Here is an 18,104-nt window from a genome sequence, read left to right on the forward strand (position 1 = left end):
CTCGGAAACAAGTGCTCTACCTCACAAAGTAGTAGGATAAGTCATCCGAAACAAGTTATCTACCTCACAAAGTAAAGTTAGTAGGAATAAACACTCTCGGAAACAAGTGGTCTACCTCACAAAGTAGCAGGATAAGTCATCCGAAACAAGTTATCTACCTCACAAAGTAGTAGGAAAGTTTATCATAAACAATTTTTTTACCTCACAAAGTTAGTAAGAATAAAATCTATGTAATCGTAAAGGGAGGCCATTGGCCAGTTGTTTTTTCAAATCAAATGTCATTTTTTTTAGAAAAAAAAAAAAGGGAACAAGAAAAGAACTACATCTCTCTTGAAAAACAATAAATTACTGTAAGGATTATGTTTTCCTTCCCAACAACAAAGAGACAAAGAAAGTCCTTTTTCAAGAAAATCTATTATTTTGTTTCATACTGGCCATCATGAGCACTTCATGGAAAGCTAAACACTTGTGATGAAAACAGGAAAACATGAAACTGCCTAAAGTCCAAACCGATATGTTTTACTTGAGTCGAGGGTGTGAGATAAGCTAAGGTTGCGTACACACAACCCTCTCAGACCCCACTCGTGGAATACACTAGGTATGTTGTTGTTGCCTGAAGTCCAAACCAATATATTTTACTTGACTCGAGGGTCTATTTCACAAGGTAGGCTAAGGTTACGTACACACAACCCTCTCTAACCCGACTCGTGGGATACACTGGGTATGTTGTGGTTGTTGTCTGAAGTCCAAACAAAGATTGCAAATTATGACCAAACTATTCTCACAGATGCTGCAATTGCATTTAAATGGCTCAAGAGCTATTTATTTCCCACAATAGTATACTTACATTAAAATAATACAAATCTACTAACTCATACTACAAAGAGTGTTCAAAATTCTCCCTTATGACTTGCTTTCCTTGAGCACCTTGTGGCCATCATAAATAAATTACAAGTAGACTAATGCTTATATTTGAAATTTTCTATAGTTGAAAAAATTGAATTGAGATTCCTATGCCCTCCCCTATCAACTAACAATATAAACAGTATGGTGTTGTGAGATTTTGACCCTATTCCAGAAGAAAAATAACAAAGCATGATCATCAAGCTGAAAATCAGATTTTCACAAGCTCGTGGATACTGCCTCGTGTGCACCATTCATCATCTTGGTCCTTTCATGCACAAAAAAGTTGCATCCAGATGATCTCGAGTTCACAAAGTAACCAGTGTTTGTATGGAACTCGATATATGCCTAGCTGACTGAGTCGTTCAAGACTATACTCGACCAATTGGAGAGAATGGTGGATTGAGCACGAAAGATGGGAATACTTGTTCCACTTTCTTGTGTACTTTCTGTTTCTTTTCCTCTCTAGCTGCATTGATCAAGCCTTTAATGTCATCATCCTGAACAAACACCTTCAACGAGTTGGATTGCAAAGATTCTACATTGTTCTCTTTTCCCTCAGCAATCGAGGTTTCCATGGAGTGCAAAATTGAGACACAAATAGAGAATGCTTGTAATGCAGACAACTGAGCATGGAAATCAACTGAATATTGTCCATCCTCCTTAAGCGTCATGGTCAACGCTGGAGCTTTATCTTTTCTTCCCTGCATACAGTTTGTTTAAAACAATGAGCAAGGGAAAATCACTTTCGGGATAACGCATTATCAGTACTAATCGAGCAGATACAGTTTCCTATCATCTGTCCCTTCCAGGAGTAAGATAGACCATCCTTATGTGTGGTATTCTCATAGTTAACATTGATTTGGCTTGTATACCTTGAAAACAATGATTCGGTTTCTTAAAAACAAGTTTATGAGTTATCTAATCTCAATTCTAGAAAAAAACCAGAGATATATCACATAGTCCCTCCATTCCAATTTGTTTGTCTAACTTTCCTTTTTAGTCCATTCCAAAAAAACTGTCTCCTCTTTTTTGACAATTCTTTAATTTCAACTGTCCACATGGCATGGCGTGTTTAAGACCACAAGATTAAAGGACATTTTGGTACATTCTACACATTTTTAGTTTCTGACTACAAGATTCAAAAGTTTTTCAACTTTTTTAAACTTCGTGCCAAATCAAAACAGAATTGAAATGGAGGGAGTATCATATATGAATCTATTGACATGAGAAAGGTTGATGAACTAAAATTCTATGCTAGTAAATGATGCAATAGTTCTGATAAGTCATTATTGTTACTAAATATGAGAAACTTGAGCTCTAACATATGCAGTTACTTCCCTCTGCTTAAAACAGAACCTTTTCAAAAGAAATGCTCGAGTAACACGACTAGTTATGTATTTGTCTACCAAGATTGCCAAAGGTATAAAAGACTTCCTTCAATGTAAATGCCTATGAGAAGACATCTTTAGGTAACATGTAAGAACATTACCTGAATGAAGAGTTCCAATGGCTGCTGCCTCTCGACCAGAGGACGGTTGTCATCAATACGAATATTTGGATTGCCAAATATGTGAAGAGGGCATGCCATGTCCCAGCCGCCACAGTCACAACCTCCGCCCATCCTCCATCTATCCAACAAGGGGGAAGGACCAGGACTTTCAGTTGTTGGACGACCATGGTGTCCGGAAGGGATCACAACGTTCACCTTGGCGGGGCTTACACTATCAGAATGTCCAATTCTTTGTTCAACCACAGAGAGATCCAGTAAGTTTGGAAGTGGCTGATCAGCCTTTGCATCCCCACTTCTGAATTTTAAACTCTCTCTCTTTTCAAATGGTACCTCTATAGCAATCGCTGCAATTTCAACCTCTACGGTTTCACAATTAGCTCCAGACGACTTCTCATCTGAGGCCTTAGGTGCAATAGTGACATCAGGGGAAGAACAACAACTTTGTTGAAAAGAAACTCTTTTTCTTGAATGGGGAGTCTCATACAAGACAAACTCTGTCACCATTGAGTTGTCGCAATCTCCAGCGTTTTTAATATCTGTACATAAATAACAGGAAACTTGCATCCGCCCAACCAACAACGGTTCTCTAACGCTATCTTTTGATCCCCATCCACCACTAGCATTGCTCTTCCTTTTGTGGTGAATAGAATGAAATGTGTACACCCAATTTAAGGTATCCTCAACTTTCCATGACTTCGCAACAAAACTATCTTCAGGTGACTTTACTGAAAACTCAAAGAAGGGCAATCCACTTTTCTTATCCGACCTGAGCATGCCGTGTAAGTGAGCTGGTAAACTTTGCACATTTGAATTACATTCCACTGGCTCAGGTATGCTTGAGAAATCATGCAATAGAGATTTATGAACTGTTCTGCCTCTACTGGCATTAACAGGATTATTCTTAATATTTGTGCCAGTTTCGAAAGTATAACTCAATGGACTTTTCAGAGACTTTGATTTACCAAATGGATCAAACATCTTTCTTATAGGGCTGAAACGGGATTTTTGGCTGCTAGTCCTGGAGCTATCACTTTCTGACCAAGCAGGCGAATGTGGTAATGCTAACTTTGCAGACAGTGATTTGGATAAAGACACAGATGGATCCCTATCCGTTAGTCTGTTAACTTCACATAGACGGTCAGCAACGGATTGAGACATGATTTTTGAATCTTGAGCTGACTGTCTTGGTGGAATTTGAGTCCTTCTATTTTCTCTATGATCAGAATTTAAAGAACTTCCTAGAGAGCTATCTGATGGTACATCGCTCTCAGGTGTAAGTTTGAACGAGGATCTATGTTTATCTATGAGTGAATTATCCTCATCTGAACCACATAAAACATCAACAATACCAAATGAGAATGCATTAGTATTGCCCCTAGAGAACTCGATTTTTCTTCTTTCCTCAACAGCATCAGTTTTCTTGATGCCTCTAACATCTCTAGAACTTTGATAGACAGAGCCCCTCTTTAGGATATCATTTCCTCCCAAATGTGATTTCCTTGATGGAGCATCTTTACACGACACGCTACGATACCGATGAAAGCTTATCTCAGTGAAGTCCCCATCTACAGACAATACTTCTTTGCTGCATTTGGAATTTCCTTTGCTTTTTCTCCTTTCACCTTTTAGACGGTGCCGCGGAGATGGAAGAACAGTTGTAGGACTTCCATCTACTACACAATACTTGTCGAAATCCAACTCCATAACTAGTCATATCAATTGATCTGCAACCTATCAAGGACAACATAACAGGTCATTCACAAGTAAAATCCACAACCTACTTAGCACAATGCATTACAATTCAAAACAAACATCAGAGAAATACAACTAATCACATAAGATTTTACAATTTATAGGACTAAATCTTATTCGGAAACAGCCTCTCTATCCCACAAAGGTAAGGATAAGGTCTGCGTACATCTCACCCTCGCTAGACCCCACTTGTAGGATTAAACTGAGTATGTTGTTGTAGGATTAAAATCTTATAGGGCAACATTTCTATGAACTAAACCAATTGAAAATACCTAAAGATTGGATTTTTAGACTCCAAGACCCCCAAACATGCTTTCAACATAACAAAAGTTCAGGAATACAGCAAACAACTAGATCTAAGAGAAAGACTCTAGACCAAGAAACCTCAATGATTCCATGTGTTTCACTCACGAAACTGAAAGATATGCAACAAAAATAAAAATAAAACGGGCATACCCATGTCTTCAAATTGAAAACAAGAAGGCTAAGCAAAGCTAAAAAGCCTAACAAATGCACAAATTCCAAGGGACTCTCCTAATGACAAAATCCATTGTTTAGAACAAAAACCCCTCAAAGGTGCAAACTTTAGTCCAATTAAACTTAAACTATGAATCTCCCTAATGAAAAATGTAGAATTTATTCTAAAACAAATCTAAAAAACAGTCCATTACCATACCCCACTTGATTTCAGAGAAGTGAAGCAAAAGAAAAACCCAACAAACTCCTAGCAGAAGCAATCATTTCTTATTAATCTCTTAACCTCAAAGACTCATTCAAGAAAGCACATTTCACATTTATATATTCTCCAAAAGGGTAAAAGAGAAGATACCAAAACCAACCTCACATTGCTTAAAGAGCATTCAGTTTCTGACTTAAAATTGGTACTCAAAACTTTCTCCAAGAATCAAGAAAAACACATGGGTAAAATAATAACAACAATTAGCACCAACCCACAAAAAGTTACACCATATAATGAGTTAATGACCAAAAAAAAAAGAGCATGCCTTGTAGGGATAGAGACTGAGAGAAGAAAAGGGGTAGTGGGGTATAACAAATATAGAGTGAAACTCTCTCACACACACATGAGAGAAGAAGAGAGACAAAAGAGCTGCCAAGCTGCTCTATATGTCCACTAAAAAAGCAATCTTTGACTCACATCATCATATGCTTTCATGCTTTGTTTCTGATTTCTATTATTTATTACTCCGTGTCACTTTAGTTTATTTCACGCTCATATAAAATTAAAAAAAAAGTTTAACTATTTTCATTTGTTAAATATTTTTTGAAAATTATATTTATTCTTACCTATTTATTATAACAAAAATAGATAATAACTTTTACTTATTCAATTTAAAAATTCAAGAAAAAGTCATCATATAATTTATGATATATTTTCCAAAGAATTAAATTTATTATATTCAGAAAGTGATGGTGAAACTATTATTTTAATTATTACTCCTTAATGAATATGACCGAGTCAATACTGAATAAGCAAAAATGAATGAAATCGTACTAGCTTTTATCTTGAATTTTTAAAAATAATATATATATATTGGAATAAAAATTTACTCCATTCGTCTCATATTAGTTGATCATTTTCTTCCTTACACCCATATTAAGAAATCATAAATAAAATAATTTTACTAATTCATTCCTTAAAAAAAAGTCTTGAAAACACACTTTCAAAAGAATTAATTATAAGGGTAAGTTAGAAAAAAAAAATTAATGCATTGCTGATTTAGTAAAATGAACAATTAATATGAAATAACTATTTTCGATAAGATGATCAATTAATATAACCGATAAGTATTTTTTAAAATGACACTTATTTTAAAACGGAGATAATAGGTTTGCCTCTAGTGTGGATTTTTTCTTTGTTATGTGTGGCCTTTCTTTCTTGCCTTCTTTCACTTTTTTCAATGTATACTTTTTAGGTCACTGTTTAAGGCACATTGAAGATGGCAAATTTCCAATATTAACCTTGAAGATAGGACTAATCACACTTAATTTAGGGGCAATTTTGGTAAATCAGGAAAGGGGACAGACCAATTATTAATTGGATGGAATCACTGCACAAGAATTAATAATAATTTATGCTATTTTATTGGGAATAGCATATATTGTTTTCTATTTGGCTTTTTCTTGGCTAATTAAATATAGTTTTTTATATTTTTCAAATTTAATATGGGACAGGATTCTTATGATCAAGGTGATTCCCAATTTAAAATAATCTTTTTTTTAATTAATGGTGAATTGAATGTAATAGATTTCAGATCCCTTCAAAAAGGAAAATTACATTAAGACCCTTGATTCTTGGATAATACTTTTGACAAGTTTACCCCTCAATAATAAAACAACATAAATGGTAAATTAATAATTTGAGATTGTATTGTTACATTTAAAATATATACTCTATTTTAATATGTTTATCTTATTTTCTTTGTACTTCATTCCTTTTTTAAAACACTTTAATTTTAACTTTTACATACTATATTTCAGGTCTGAATTGAAATGGAGTGAGTAATAAGATATCATAGACCATATACAAATAGATAAAAATCAACCTATGTACCAAAAATAAATAGATATTAGCTTGAAAATATGAATTATAGTATATAGTTTTGATTTGGAGAGGGAAAATAATCTTAAAGAAAATGTTTTGATTTTTTTCCTTGATGTTGTTCGATCAAGAAGGTGATTTCGAGAATCAACCAACAAAAAAAACTCACAGGTTTCGAGAGTCACAACTTTTCTCTCAACCAAATAAATAAAATGAGATAGGTTATATAAATGTCTATAGAATTCACAAGAGAGCACCAAATTATAACACCAGAAAATTATACTATTAATAATAATTACTAGTCTTACAATTATAACACCAGAAATTTACACTCTTAATTATTATTGTTAAAATAATAATTTATTTTCTTGAACAATTCATTTATTTCACTATCAACCAAAAAATGGGCCAAGACATTTTTGTAGTGGAACTTTAATAGGGAAAGGGACAAATGCAAGTAAAGATTTGGTTGAGGAAGTACTATGGTTGATACTTTTAAGACATGGAACCATTTATTGTTGCATAAATAGGGTAACCTTTAATTGCTCATATGGTGGATACAACACTAAAAAGTAAAAACCACGTGTCCGTTTCAAATAAGTTGAGTCAACTATATAAATTTTCATCGTTTTAATTTTTCTCATCATCACACCAAATAAAAATGAAAATACAAAATTGACACCTCAATCTCAAACAAGTTGAATCGACTGTATGAATCTTCATTATTTTAATTCATCTCATCATTACATCAAATAAAAACAAAAATGACTAATATGAAAACTCATCATGAATCGACATACTTCATCTATAATCCTATATACCATAACCCTCAACATTTATTCGATATTGATATCGATAATGTGAACAAATCCACGCCAACTAAATTTTTTCTATTATATTTACTATGGCCTTAAATGAAAGTGTATAAGGTATCCTCTACTTGGTTCTTTTGGTTGGATTCTTTGATGGTGTTAATTATGTTAAAGCTTCAAATTTGTCAACTTTTATTTGGTAAAGAATTAAATTTGATAGTTGTATATACATATTATAAGTATGGTAGTGTGGTCCTGCACACTTTATTACTACCAATTATAATTTATTTTTTTACATTTAAAAAAATATATTATGACCAAGTAATTGAGTGAAGAATAATAATGCTCCTATAACTTGCCGTAAGAAATTTCTTTCCTTTTTATCCTTTTTTGAGAAGCAATAATATGGTCTTTCATTTATCAAGATCCTAATATAAACAAAGCCATATTTTTATATATATATTTTTAAAGTTAAAATGTCTAAAATCTAAATATATATTCGATTATTAATATATTATTATTGTAAATATGAACACTCCAAAAGTTAGTGACATTTGGTAACATGCACTAGTGATGGTCGTTAATGATGATTGTGAAGCATTTTTGCTAGTAGTAGAGAATGACAACGGTTAAAGATTATACCTGGCCGTGTCTGGAAATGAATATCTTAATAATTTTAAGATTCTTCCACATAATTTTTTTATTCTTTTTAAAATATTTTATTTATTTATTTTTGTAAGGGTATTTTGGTCATTGTGTAAGTTTGAGTGCAAAGAGCAAGGAGAAAAGAGTAAATTTATAAGGGGTGCATGTGATGTGGTTTAAGGCGGGGAGGAAGCAGATCTGAAATTGGTCGGTCAAATAGAAATCAAAGTATATTATACTATTCTTTTCCCAAATTGACACTACTACCCCTAGGGTGCGATCCTTCCCGAACCCGAACACGAAATATTTTATGCATCAAACTATTTCACTCCTAAGCATCCAACTATCCATCCCTTGCCAAATAATGATCATTTTGCAATACAAATTGCAAGTTGTTCTAGACCTTCACTGTAGGGCCCGTTGTTCTCAACTAAAACGTATCTAATGTAGATCTAAGAAGAATGATAAGTACATAGTCTTACCCCAAGGTTGTAAAGGTAAAGAGGATGCTTCCGATTATAACTGTAATTGGAAAACTCCAATGATACTCAACTTGATAATTTAAGAAAATTTATGACTAGGGTAGGATTTTTCAACATGGTAGCTAGAGGAGTTGCCATCACCTATAGATAATATAAAGATTCCTTCCCAATACATGTAGTTTTTTCAACACGTTCCCTTCATTGAACGTCCTCGTAGAGTGCAGAAATGCATGTTAAGAAAAGATGTACCAAAGCCATGAAGACACGTAAATGCAGCCATAAATCACCTCATTTGTAGGTTGAAGAAAAAAATAATAATCTTAAAACTACACAAGATTACATCCATCAACCTTTTTACCCTACCCTTTACAACTGTGCAGATTGTACAGTACTAAGAAAGAAAACAATCCATACCTTGTTGTCGCCATTAAATTTCTAACTAGACTACGATTTTTTACTACTACGCACCCATATCTATACCATCTAAATGTGTGTACTATCTATTAGTTGTAGGAGATGGTTGTGTTTAGCAGAACGTTTAGTCGGCATGGCTGGTGGAAGTATTGTCTTCAGGCTTGGTCTTGTTGAATGATCTTTGGCTATCTAGAACCGGCGTGTAAGCTTCTGTTGTTTTCTTTAGAATGTCATTAGCTCCTTTATCAGCTTTTCGTGGACTCGTTAAGTTCTTCTCTACATCTTCAAACTTAGCAGTGGCCAACGGTTCTGTTCCAACGCTCTTTGCAGAATTTGGTCCATCGATTGTGAGGCTAGCAGCTTCGTCTCTAGAAGCATACCAAGTATTGCCACAAGCAATACACTCCAGCTGAGATTTTAAAAAAAAAAAACAAGAGAGTCTGTCAGCATTAAAGGAAAAGATGACATAGTTAAAAAGTATATATTAGAGAGAAGTTTCCTAATGGCATTTACACCATATTCAATCTGTTTTTTCTTTGAATACAAGTAAAACTCCGAAGTGACTATGTGAAATTTAAGTGACACAACGGGCAAATTGGTCTCTATGCGAAGGTAAATTCCCTTCAACATCTTGCATGGTGGTTTAGTACAATGCCAATGAGGAGGTGAATTAGCTATTACCCTGAGAACAGAAACGTACTCTAAAGAAATTGATTACTGTCACATCATCTAAACACAACATGAAATTGTTTTAAGTTCAAATATCCTCCTCGCTATTACCAATCATATTAACTCTATAGACAGATGTGTATCAAAGACAATGTTCAATCAACTATAAAAAGCTTCGGGTGCAACAAGGAATCGCTATCATAGTAAACAATTTTCCACCCTCTCTCCCAAAAAGAAAATGAATGATACCAATAATAATAATAGTAATAATAATAAGAGGGTACAAGAGATATCCAAAAAGAAACATAGTGATGTATATATGAAGCAAGTCTGTCTCAAACCACAAAGAAAAGCTTCAAGGACAAACCGAGTAACGATCTCCATGTCCAGCCTGAATAATCTCCATGAGCCGCACTTTTTTCTCAGTGCATCTATTGCAACGAGCATCAGTCATCTGTGCCACAAACCAATCAGAAGTGAGTTACAAGAAACAACATACTCAGCCTGTGTTCAGTTTTTGCAACAAGTATTGGTCATCTGTTACACAAAGTGAATAGAAATGAGCAAATAAGATATGTCAAAATGAAATGTACCCCCGTCTTATAACATCATCATATCAATTTTTGCTAATTAATGATGGTGACAGATTTCTAAAACTCCTCTTTCAAGTTCTCAACATGAACAGATAATTCTTCAGAATTTTACGAGGCTCAGTACATTGAGAAGCTACATGCCTACATTCAACTTCATAATAGAAAACAAAATCATGCTTAGCTGAAAGAGATCTTTTTACTTGGTTACAAGAAATTTTTTCTCACATTTAGTGCATCTCAAATAGGGATGACAACGGGGCGGTGTGGGGCGGGTTTTATCTTAACCCGCAAAATTAAAATCCGCCCCGCCCTGCTCGGCATAATCTTATAACCCTCGTAAACCTGCCCCACACCCGCATTCACCGCCCCGCCCCGTGATTTTCAAAAAGTAATTTATTACCCTAATTAACGTATGCACTGTAGGAACCAAATTTTCGTTGACTGTAATTTCTACCCAGTTGGGCAGGTTACATAATTACAATAAAAAATTAAACTAAAAAGACAAAAAAATATTCTTTTACCTCATTTCCAATACTATACATATAAATATAAGTGATTACTATCATTAATTCATTTATTAGACAACTTACAAAAATATTTAAAAAAATGCTAACTTCAAATAGCTAAAAGTAATCATATTAATTAGTGAGATCCTTCAGATCAGATTAGGGGTAGCTTCCTATTTCTAAAGCTATTTCTGCCCTAACCCACACCCGCACCGCACAAATTATGTCATTTTTAAGTTTGCCCCGCCCTGCTACCGCATTTATCCCAACCCGCCCCACCCTGCATATGCTTAAACCTACCTACCCCGCACCCGCCCCGCCCAATTGTCACCCCTAATCTCAAAAAGGATACATGTAGTTGGTAATGAGAAATAAATGACCAACTCTATCACCAAAGTACTAAACTAAAGTCTTTCCCTGGCTAGTTAAACTAAACCTGCTTAAGTAACAAAATGATGTATAGTATAAACCTGTATGGGCTCTGGCTCCTCGGGCTCCTTGCTTGCCAACTCTTCTGCTGTTAAAGCTTCCTGAGATAAAAACGGAAGAGAACATCAACCAAAGGAAAGCATGATCTGCCAGCACCAATTTCCAGATTCCACAACAGAAATAAGCAATTAAAGGTTTTCAGAAAGACTAACAGCTGATAATCTCCTCATATGGCAAATAATCCCCTCGTGGAGAGAAATAATCCAAATGAACCATCCACCAAAAAGAATGACTACTTAAAACACATATTTATTCGATGTACAGAAAAAGACGCATCCAATTTTGATTAACACTATTTACATAGTGCTATATATATTTATCGCCACCATGTAGTGCTATATATGTTTATCTCCACCGCAAAGAGCAGTGTCTCATTTTTTATTTCTTTCCATGATAACTCCTCTATATTCTTGTTATTTTCATTATTCTTATTATTTTTTATAAGGTTCCCTGGTAGCTTTCTTGTACAATAATTGCCGAAGATATAAGATTATGGAAGGAGGAACTAGGAAAATGAAGAAGATAGGATCAGATGAAAAATGGAAAAAGAAATATGGACAATGTTTGACAGTGTGTACTAAAATTACTCAAATATATAAGAGCAGGAACAATCAAATAGAATGTGAACCAACTTAAGTTTGAAATATCGGATAATTCTCTAAGAATCAATGAAGATATTAGTATTTATATATCTACAGGATGACACAAATAATAACTTAATACCACCCACTTCATATTCGTACCCCTGATCATATAGATGTGTATACAATTCAATACACTTCTGCACATTTCAATTAAGATATACTGTTTTTTCACTCAAGTGTTGTATACTCATCCTCAAATTCATACTCCTCTTCCAGTCCTCTTGTTTGTGCATCTTCATTATAGTTCTTTAATTTTTGAGCCGGCAACACCTCCCCACAAATAAAAAATGCACTAGCCTAACAACGTTTTCAGCAGCAAGCTGCCATCTCTAACAATCCCTAACCTAGGTTTGGAAGAAACCTCCAAAATCTTTCCTTCTCAAATAAGGAGTCTGACCCCGGTCTTGACCAAGTCCAATTCAAATGTTTTAAAGATCAAGTAAGCAGAAGAAAATGTTTTATGCTTAAATTCTTAAACCAAAACCAAACTGCAGGGCAAGTTTGTACCGTCTTCTGCCAAACCTAAATTAGTTTTTTCCTTGTATGGAAGGAAATGAGAACGCCTTCATCCACATTACAAACACCCCCTTTTTTGGGAGCACATGAGATTCCTATGTGTACAGGCGATTGCTCAACTTCTTCATTGGTAGGAAATCTCCTGTTTCTTTCATCTTCTTTTTATGGGAGAAAAGGGAAGCCAGTGTTTAATTCACAAAAGTCTCAAGGGACAAATCATATTTTCCTTTATTTTGTGTGATTACTTAGGAAAATGCTCAATTGTATTTTTGTTTTCAAAATCAGCTTCACTTTATCCATACCTAAACAATATTTACATTTCATGAACTTCAAATAAACCTATTTAGGTTGCACCCAGTGAATTCAAGAAAAACAGTCGATATGTCCAACAAAGCAAGTCCTGACCCATTAAGAAATCAACAAAACACATTCGGACTATTATGTCAAACATTTTCGGCTATCTGCAAAAAGCATAAAATAAATCCTCAAATTCAATAAATTATTCCATGGACCCATACCTTTAGCTCATTTGGGGACATGTTCAGTATCTGAGAGGGATCCAACTCTCCTTTCAAAAGACGACGTGCTAAGAGTGAGGTGTTCTGGAAATAAATTTACAGCATCAACAACTGGAAAATTAGAAGGTAGAGACTACCCACATAGAAAACTAGAAGAAACTTAAATAAACTCCAGGCTCATAATACCCCCAACCCCTAATAAAAGGTACACACCTTAAGATTGAATGTTAACTGCCTCATCTTCTGATTGTACTTCTGAAAATCAGATGAGAGGGCCTCATGTGCAGCTTTCTCGAGAGAGACTACAGCAGTGACAGCGCTGTCTGGCCATCGGAACACATCACCCTGAAAATAATCAAACAGAATAAACATTTCAAGGAAAATCTGCCCATACACTAGCAACCATACATAAATACTGTCAAGAATCAAAATCATTGGAAAGAAGAAATCTTACGTCAGCACCATTGTCTAGAGACTCATTCACGGGTTTTGCAGAATCAGTGTTACCAGTAAGATCAGCAGCATCTGAGCCCCCTTTTGCTTTACCATCATTTTGCACATTATCAACAGGACTGCAAAAGTACTGAATTGATTGCAGCAGTTTTTCCAGCCATTTGTCACGCTGTGTTTCACCCGTTAGGACTTTGAAGTTTGAAAGGATGATGAAGTATTCTGATGCATTATTGGCACAACTGCCTGGAGTTTCTGCTCTAGGCTGACCCGACCTAGATGGTGCTTCATCATCTCTGGTGACATCCAAAGACATCATGCTCTTCTTCCTCAAAAGTTGTTTATTCTTCAATTGGTCTTCCTGACTAACAGGACCTGCAGAATTATCCTCAGTTTCAAGGTCAGGAAGATGGCCAACTCGTGCTATAGTCTTCTGAACAAGCAGATCAATCTCATGCTGTTTGGTATCTTCATAATCCTTATCTGTCAACTTGAAAAGCCTCCTCTGTTCAGTGTCATATACCTTCTGAACAATAAAACCAGGATGCTCTTTCCGTCTAGGAATCTCCTTGTTTAATGGTATGAAGTGCACCACACACTTGTGCATGACCGACTCCGCCGGGACTGCATCTCGGTGAAAACTATAGAACAATTCCCTCGTGTCCCGTGATTGCCAACTTCCACCAGCCCTTTTTAATGCTTCCTCAGGTCGGTAAAACCACTGTCCTGTGACCATCAGGTTACCATCCTTGGTCTGAGTAATATCCTATAAGGGGAATATCAAATTGAGAATTCAAAAAAGAGATTAGAAGTAATTACCCACACTAAAATTAACAGCCAGAGAATCAAACATGACAAATAATTTCATGCCAAAACTAGAACAACAGTTCAAGAGGCTGCGGATAAAATACTGGGAAATTTTGATCAAACCAAAAAGAAAAAAAAATGATATGATAGTCGACTCTCCAAGAAACAGATTACTTAACACTGGACTATCTGAGAGAAAGATCTCAATATAGACTCGTGACACATTGTAAAGTCTCTACTCCAAAACTACTTTGCTAATCCCAACAAAACTAGAGGTTAGAGGAGTCAAAAAAAACTACTCCTAAAAAACAGAAAAGTACCTGCATGTCCTAATGTCTAAATTTTATAATGGAATCAATGAAAGGTTGGGAGACATACATTTGTTGTTCCTATAAGGGACAAACATATCAGTCCTACAGTTCTTTGATATAGCTGAAAAAAATGCAGCAAGAAATGACTACACCTTCCTTTCTGCCAAATTTAGAAGACATGAAACACAAATGTGGCATTGTTGCATATCTTTCTCTTCCACTTCAGTTCCTCTTCTACTTCCTACCAATCAAAGGAAATACTTACCTTCCAGCAACTACCCCCCACTTTTCACCCAACTTTAATATAGATGCTGGTATATGGGTGAGGGCAATTATTATCTTTTTCCAGACTAGTTACTGTTCGTCTGCTCTTTCCTTCTTAGGCTACAGTTAAATGCTTTGCTTCTGTACTTACCCCTTCCCTTTTGTACTCCCAGCTCAGGAAGTTTAATTCAGACTTTCAGAAGCAGCACCAAAGAGAGAGTATTCTCTGATGGTGCACTAGAAGAGGCAAGATCGCAAAAGAGATCCATGTCAAATTGAATGCCCTAATTTCACAGTAGAAAGGATAATTTCCTAATACATAAGCTTCTGAATAAGCTCAGATTGTACACTACAACCAAAAGCAATAGTGTAACTGACTTCATTCTTGATAATTGAACAGGAAATAGTATATTTATTCACATAATATGTACATATCTCTAATCACCAAAACCAATCTCTTTTTTTTTTGGTTAACAGTGGTGTTAGGGCCAACTTATGCTGCCCACCAAGGCTCAAAGCAAATGGAAAGAAATCACCTTATGTTTTTTTATCTCTATTGGAATTTGAACCCTGATGTCCAAGGTTTACACCCACTTCATGCCATACAGTTACCAAAAAAGTTTTGCATCTTCCAGGGAAAAGGAATTACCTTGATAATTGCCACATAAGGCTTCTGAAGTTGTCCTTCTGGAACCAAGAGCACGGGATCCTCCTGTATAAGAACATATTAGTAATGAGAGAAACATCATAGGTCAACAGTAGGTATATCACTTAAGAGACTAAGAGCCCATTTGGCTTAACTTAAAAAAGTAGCTTTTTAAAAGTAGTTTTTAGAAAGTCAAACTTAAGTAACTTATAAATTAAAAAATGAAAGTACCTACTTTTAACTTAACTTTAAAAAAAATTTAAGCCATTTTAAGTTATTTTTAACTTTACCAAACGCTCCTAAAAGCTAAAAATGACTTTAAAGTAAGTTTGACCAACTCTTAAGCCAATCCAAACAAACTCTAAGGGGCAGAGTGGACCCATGAAATCACCTCCTTCAAACATTATGGATGAAATGTTTGCCAAGGAAAATAATTTTCATGGAAAGTGTTTTTACATCATTTTTACTATTTTCCAATGTTTAGTCAGGTACAAATATAAATGACATATCATAATCAAATGAGATGAAAGACAGGATAGGAAAATAGTGATTTGGAGATATTTCTTTACATCGAAGGTTGAGACTAATGTAGTGTTGGTTGAAGCCGGTAATCTGGAGTAACAATTTGTATATTGTAAAGAAATATGAGCTCTGCTAATAAGCATCAGAAGCAAAGGGCAGCCCAATGCACTAAGCTCCGGCTATTCACGGTGTACGGGGAGGGGGGAGAGGGAAGGGTCAGACCACAAGGCTCTATTGCTCGCAGCCTTACACTTTGTTTGGATAGTTGTTACATATTGTTCCATAATTTGAATGATAAACCTATAATAAAAACAGGATACGGGGTAGAGCTACTATGAAAAAGTAGGATAAAAGATAAAATATAATTATTAAACAATAATTCAAGACAAAATGAGAAGAAAATATTAAGGTAACGACACGATCACACCAAATCAATTGTTACATAAAGGGATCTTTTTGTCGTTACTTAACAATGGATTTAAAAATACCATAAATCCATCATTAGGTAACGACAAAAAGATCTTTTTTATGTAACCACCAATTTGTATTTTCTTCTCATTTTGTAAACAATGGATTTAAAGATACCATACAATACAACAGGTAGTAACCATCCAAACAAGGTGTTACCCTGCATTTCTGCCAGATGCTGTCTCTTTTACACAGTTCAAAGGCATCAATTCTTTCATCATACTAAAGACAAACCTATGTGTGATCACAGTTCAAACCCTAATTCAGCTACCAGACAAGGAAATGAGAAGTAATTTTGTAAAAACAAAAACCAATCTTCAATCAATTTAATTTCCTAGAGTTATTCAAAAGCATTTTTTGATGAAACGAAACAAATAAATGAAAAACTCACAAGTTCGTAGCGATTTCCATCGTACTCGAACGACTCGTAATGGGTTTTCCTCCCTTTTCCTTTTCCAGTAACCCTAATAACCTCACCAATAGGCTTAGCATCTTCTTGCTGTTCTTCTTCCTCCTCCTCCTTAACCGGTTCGGGTTCTTCCTCTTCTTCTTCAACTTTCTTCAGTTTCTTAATCCTCTTCCCCCTTCCCCTCTCCTCTTCCTCCTCCTCCTCCTCGTTCTCCTCATTCTCCGGTACTTTCCTCTTCGTCCTCCTCTTATCTCTACTTTCATCCTCGTTATTCGCTTCCTCCTCTTCTTCTTCCTCCTCGTCGAGCCTCACTTTCTTCCTCTTCCTCTGATTCGCTTTCTCTTCGCCGTTGCTGGAGGCGCGTGTAGCCCGCGATGACAGCGGCACGTCATCCTCGTCATCGCTTACCGCAACCATTGCATTCCGCCGGTTTCCCATTTTTCCGTTTGCTACGGCGGCGATGTGGTGAGTCGAGCAACAAGTGTCGAGTAAAGGTGGAATCTGTTAGACTGTACAAATAAATCAATCAATTTATAGATTTGCTATTATTCAACAAAGCACAATTAACCAGCAGTAGAGTCAGAATTTTCACTAAAATGAGTTTGAACTATGATTAAATAAACACATAAAAGTTAAACAATATCTAGTATATAAATATTAAAGGTAATTTAATTAAATATAAAAAAAAAAAAATTGTAGATTGAAATTTGAATGAACCACATTGACTTTATTTGGCTTCATTTTCGGATAAACCCGGTTGACTTTATCCATATCTAGCTTCATTTTCGAATAAGTCCTATTGACCGTATCCGGCTTCGTCCCTGTATTCGGCGGCAATATATTTTGACTTTCTCAAAGTTTGGGTGATGATTTTATTTCCCTACTAGGGTTGTTTTATATAGTAAGTGGGTGTTTGATTAGGTTGTTTATCGAGTGGAACAATGCATATAATTTTGTTTAACAATATGATCTATTGGTTATTTATTTAAAATGCTAATCCGTTAGTCAATTGATAAGATATCGATTGGTTGGATAATGCATTAGCTAATCTTTATGATAACTTCTTTTTTGATAACGGTATTTAACAAAAAATTACTTCTTTTCACGGTATTAAATGAGGTGAGTGAATCATTGGAAAAATAATCTTTAACACTTACCTCACAAAGTTAAAAACAGTTTAAAAAATTAGTAATTTTATAATAATAAATACA

The 18,104-nt window shown here is 35.0% G+C and overlaps 2 protein-coding genes across 3 annotated transcripts; both read right to left on the reverse strand.

Moving 5' to 3' along the window:
* Positions 1-796: 796 nt before the first annotated feature.
* Positions 797-5,304, reverse strand: LOC102599343 (uncharacterized). Of its 2 annotated transcripts, none has more exons than XM_006343920.2 (3): positions 5,008-5,304; positions 2,396-4,147; positions 797-1,607 (listed from the first exon to the last, which is right to left on the reverse strand). In XM_006343920.2, exons 2-3 carry the CDS (start codon positions 4,118-4,120, stop codon positions 1,275-1,277), a joined length of 2,058 nt encoding a protein of 685 aa, XP_006343982.1. In that variant the 5' UTR covers positions 4,121-4,147; positions 5,008-5,304; the 3' UTR covers positions 797-1,274. The 2 variants fall into 2 exon arrangements, with proteins under 2 accessions (XP_006343982.1, XP_015162633.1); XM_015307147.1 differs by lacking the exon at positions 5,008-5,304 and adding an exon at positions 4,625-4,748.
* Positions 5,305-8,938: 3,634 nt separating this feature from the next.
* On the reverse strand, positions 8,939-17,414 carry LOC102599892 (uncharacterized). The gene is made up of 8 exons (XM_006343922.2): positions 16,876-17,414; positions 15,498-15,560; positions 13,471-14,232; positions 13,230-13,361; positions 13,017-13,100; positions 11,320-11,379; positions 10,118-10,204; positions 8,939-9,490 (listed from the first exon to the last, which is right to left on the reverse strand). Exons 1-8 carry the CDS (start codon positions 17,329-17,331, stop codon positions 9,206-9,208), a joined length of 1,929 nt encoding a protein of 642 aa, XP_006343984.1. The 5' UTR covers positions 17,332-17,414; the 3' UTR covers positions 8,939-9,205.
* Between the last annotated feature and the right edge of the window lie 690 nt (positions 17,415-18,104).

The sequence above is a fragment of the Solanum tuberosum genome, unplaced genomic scaffold (genome assembly GCF_000226075.1).
Source record: "Solanum tuberosum cultivar DM 1-3 516 R44 unplaced genomic scaffold, SolTub_3.0 scf00048, whole genome shotgun sequence".
NCBI classification, from domain to species: Eukaryota; Viridiplantae; Streptophyta; class Magnoliopsida; order Solanales; family Solanaceae; genus Solanum; species Solanum tuberosum.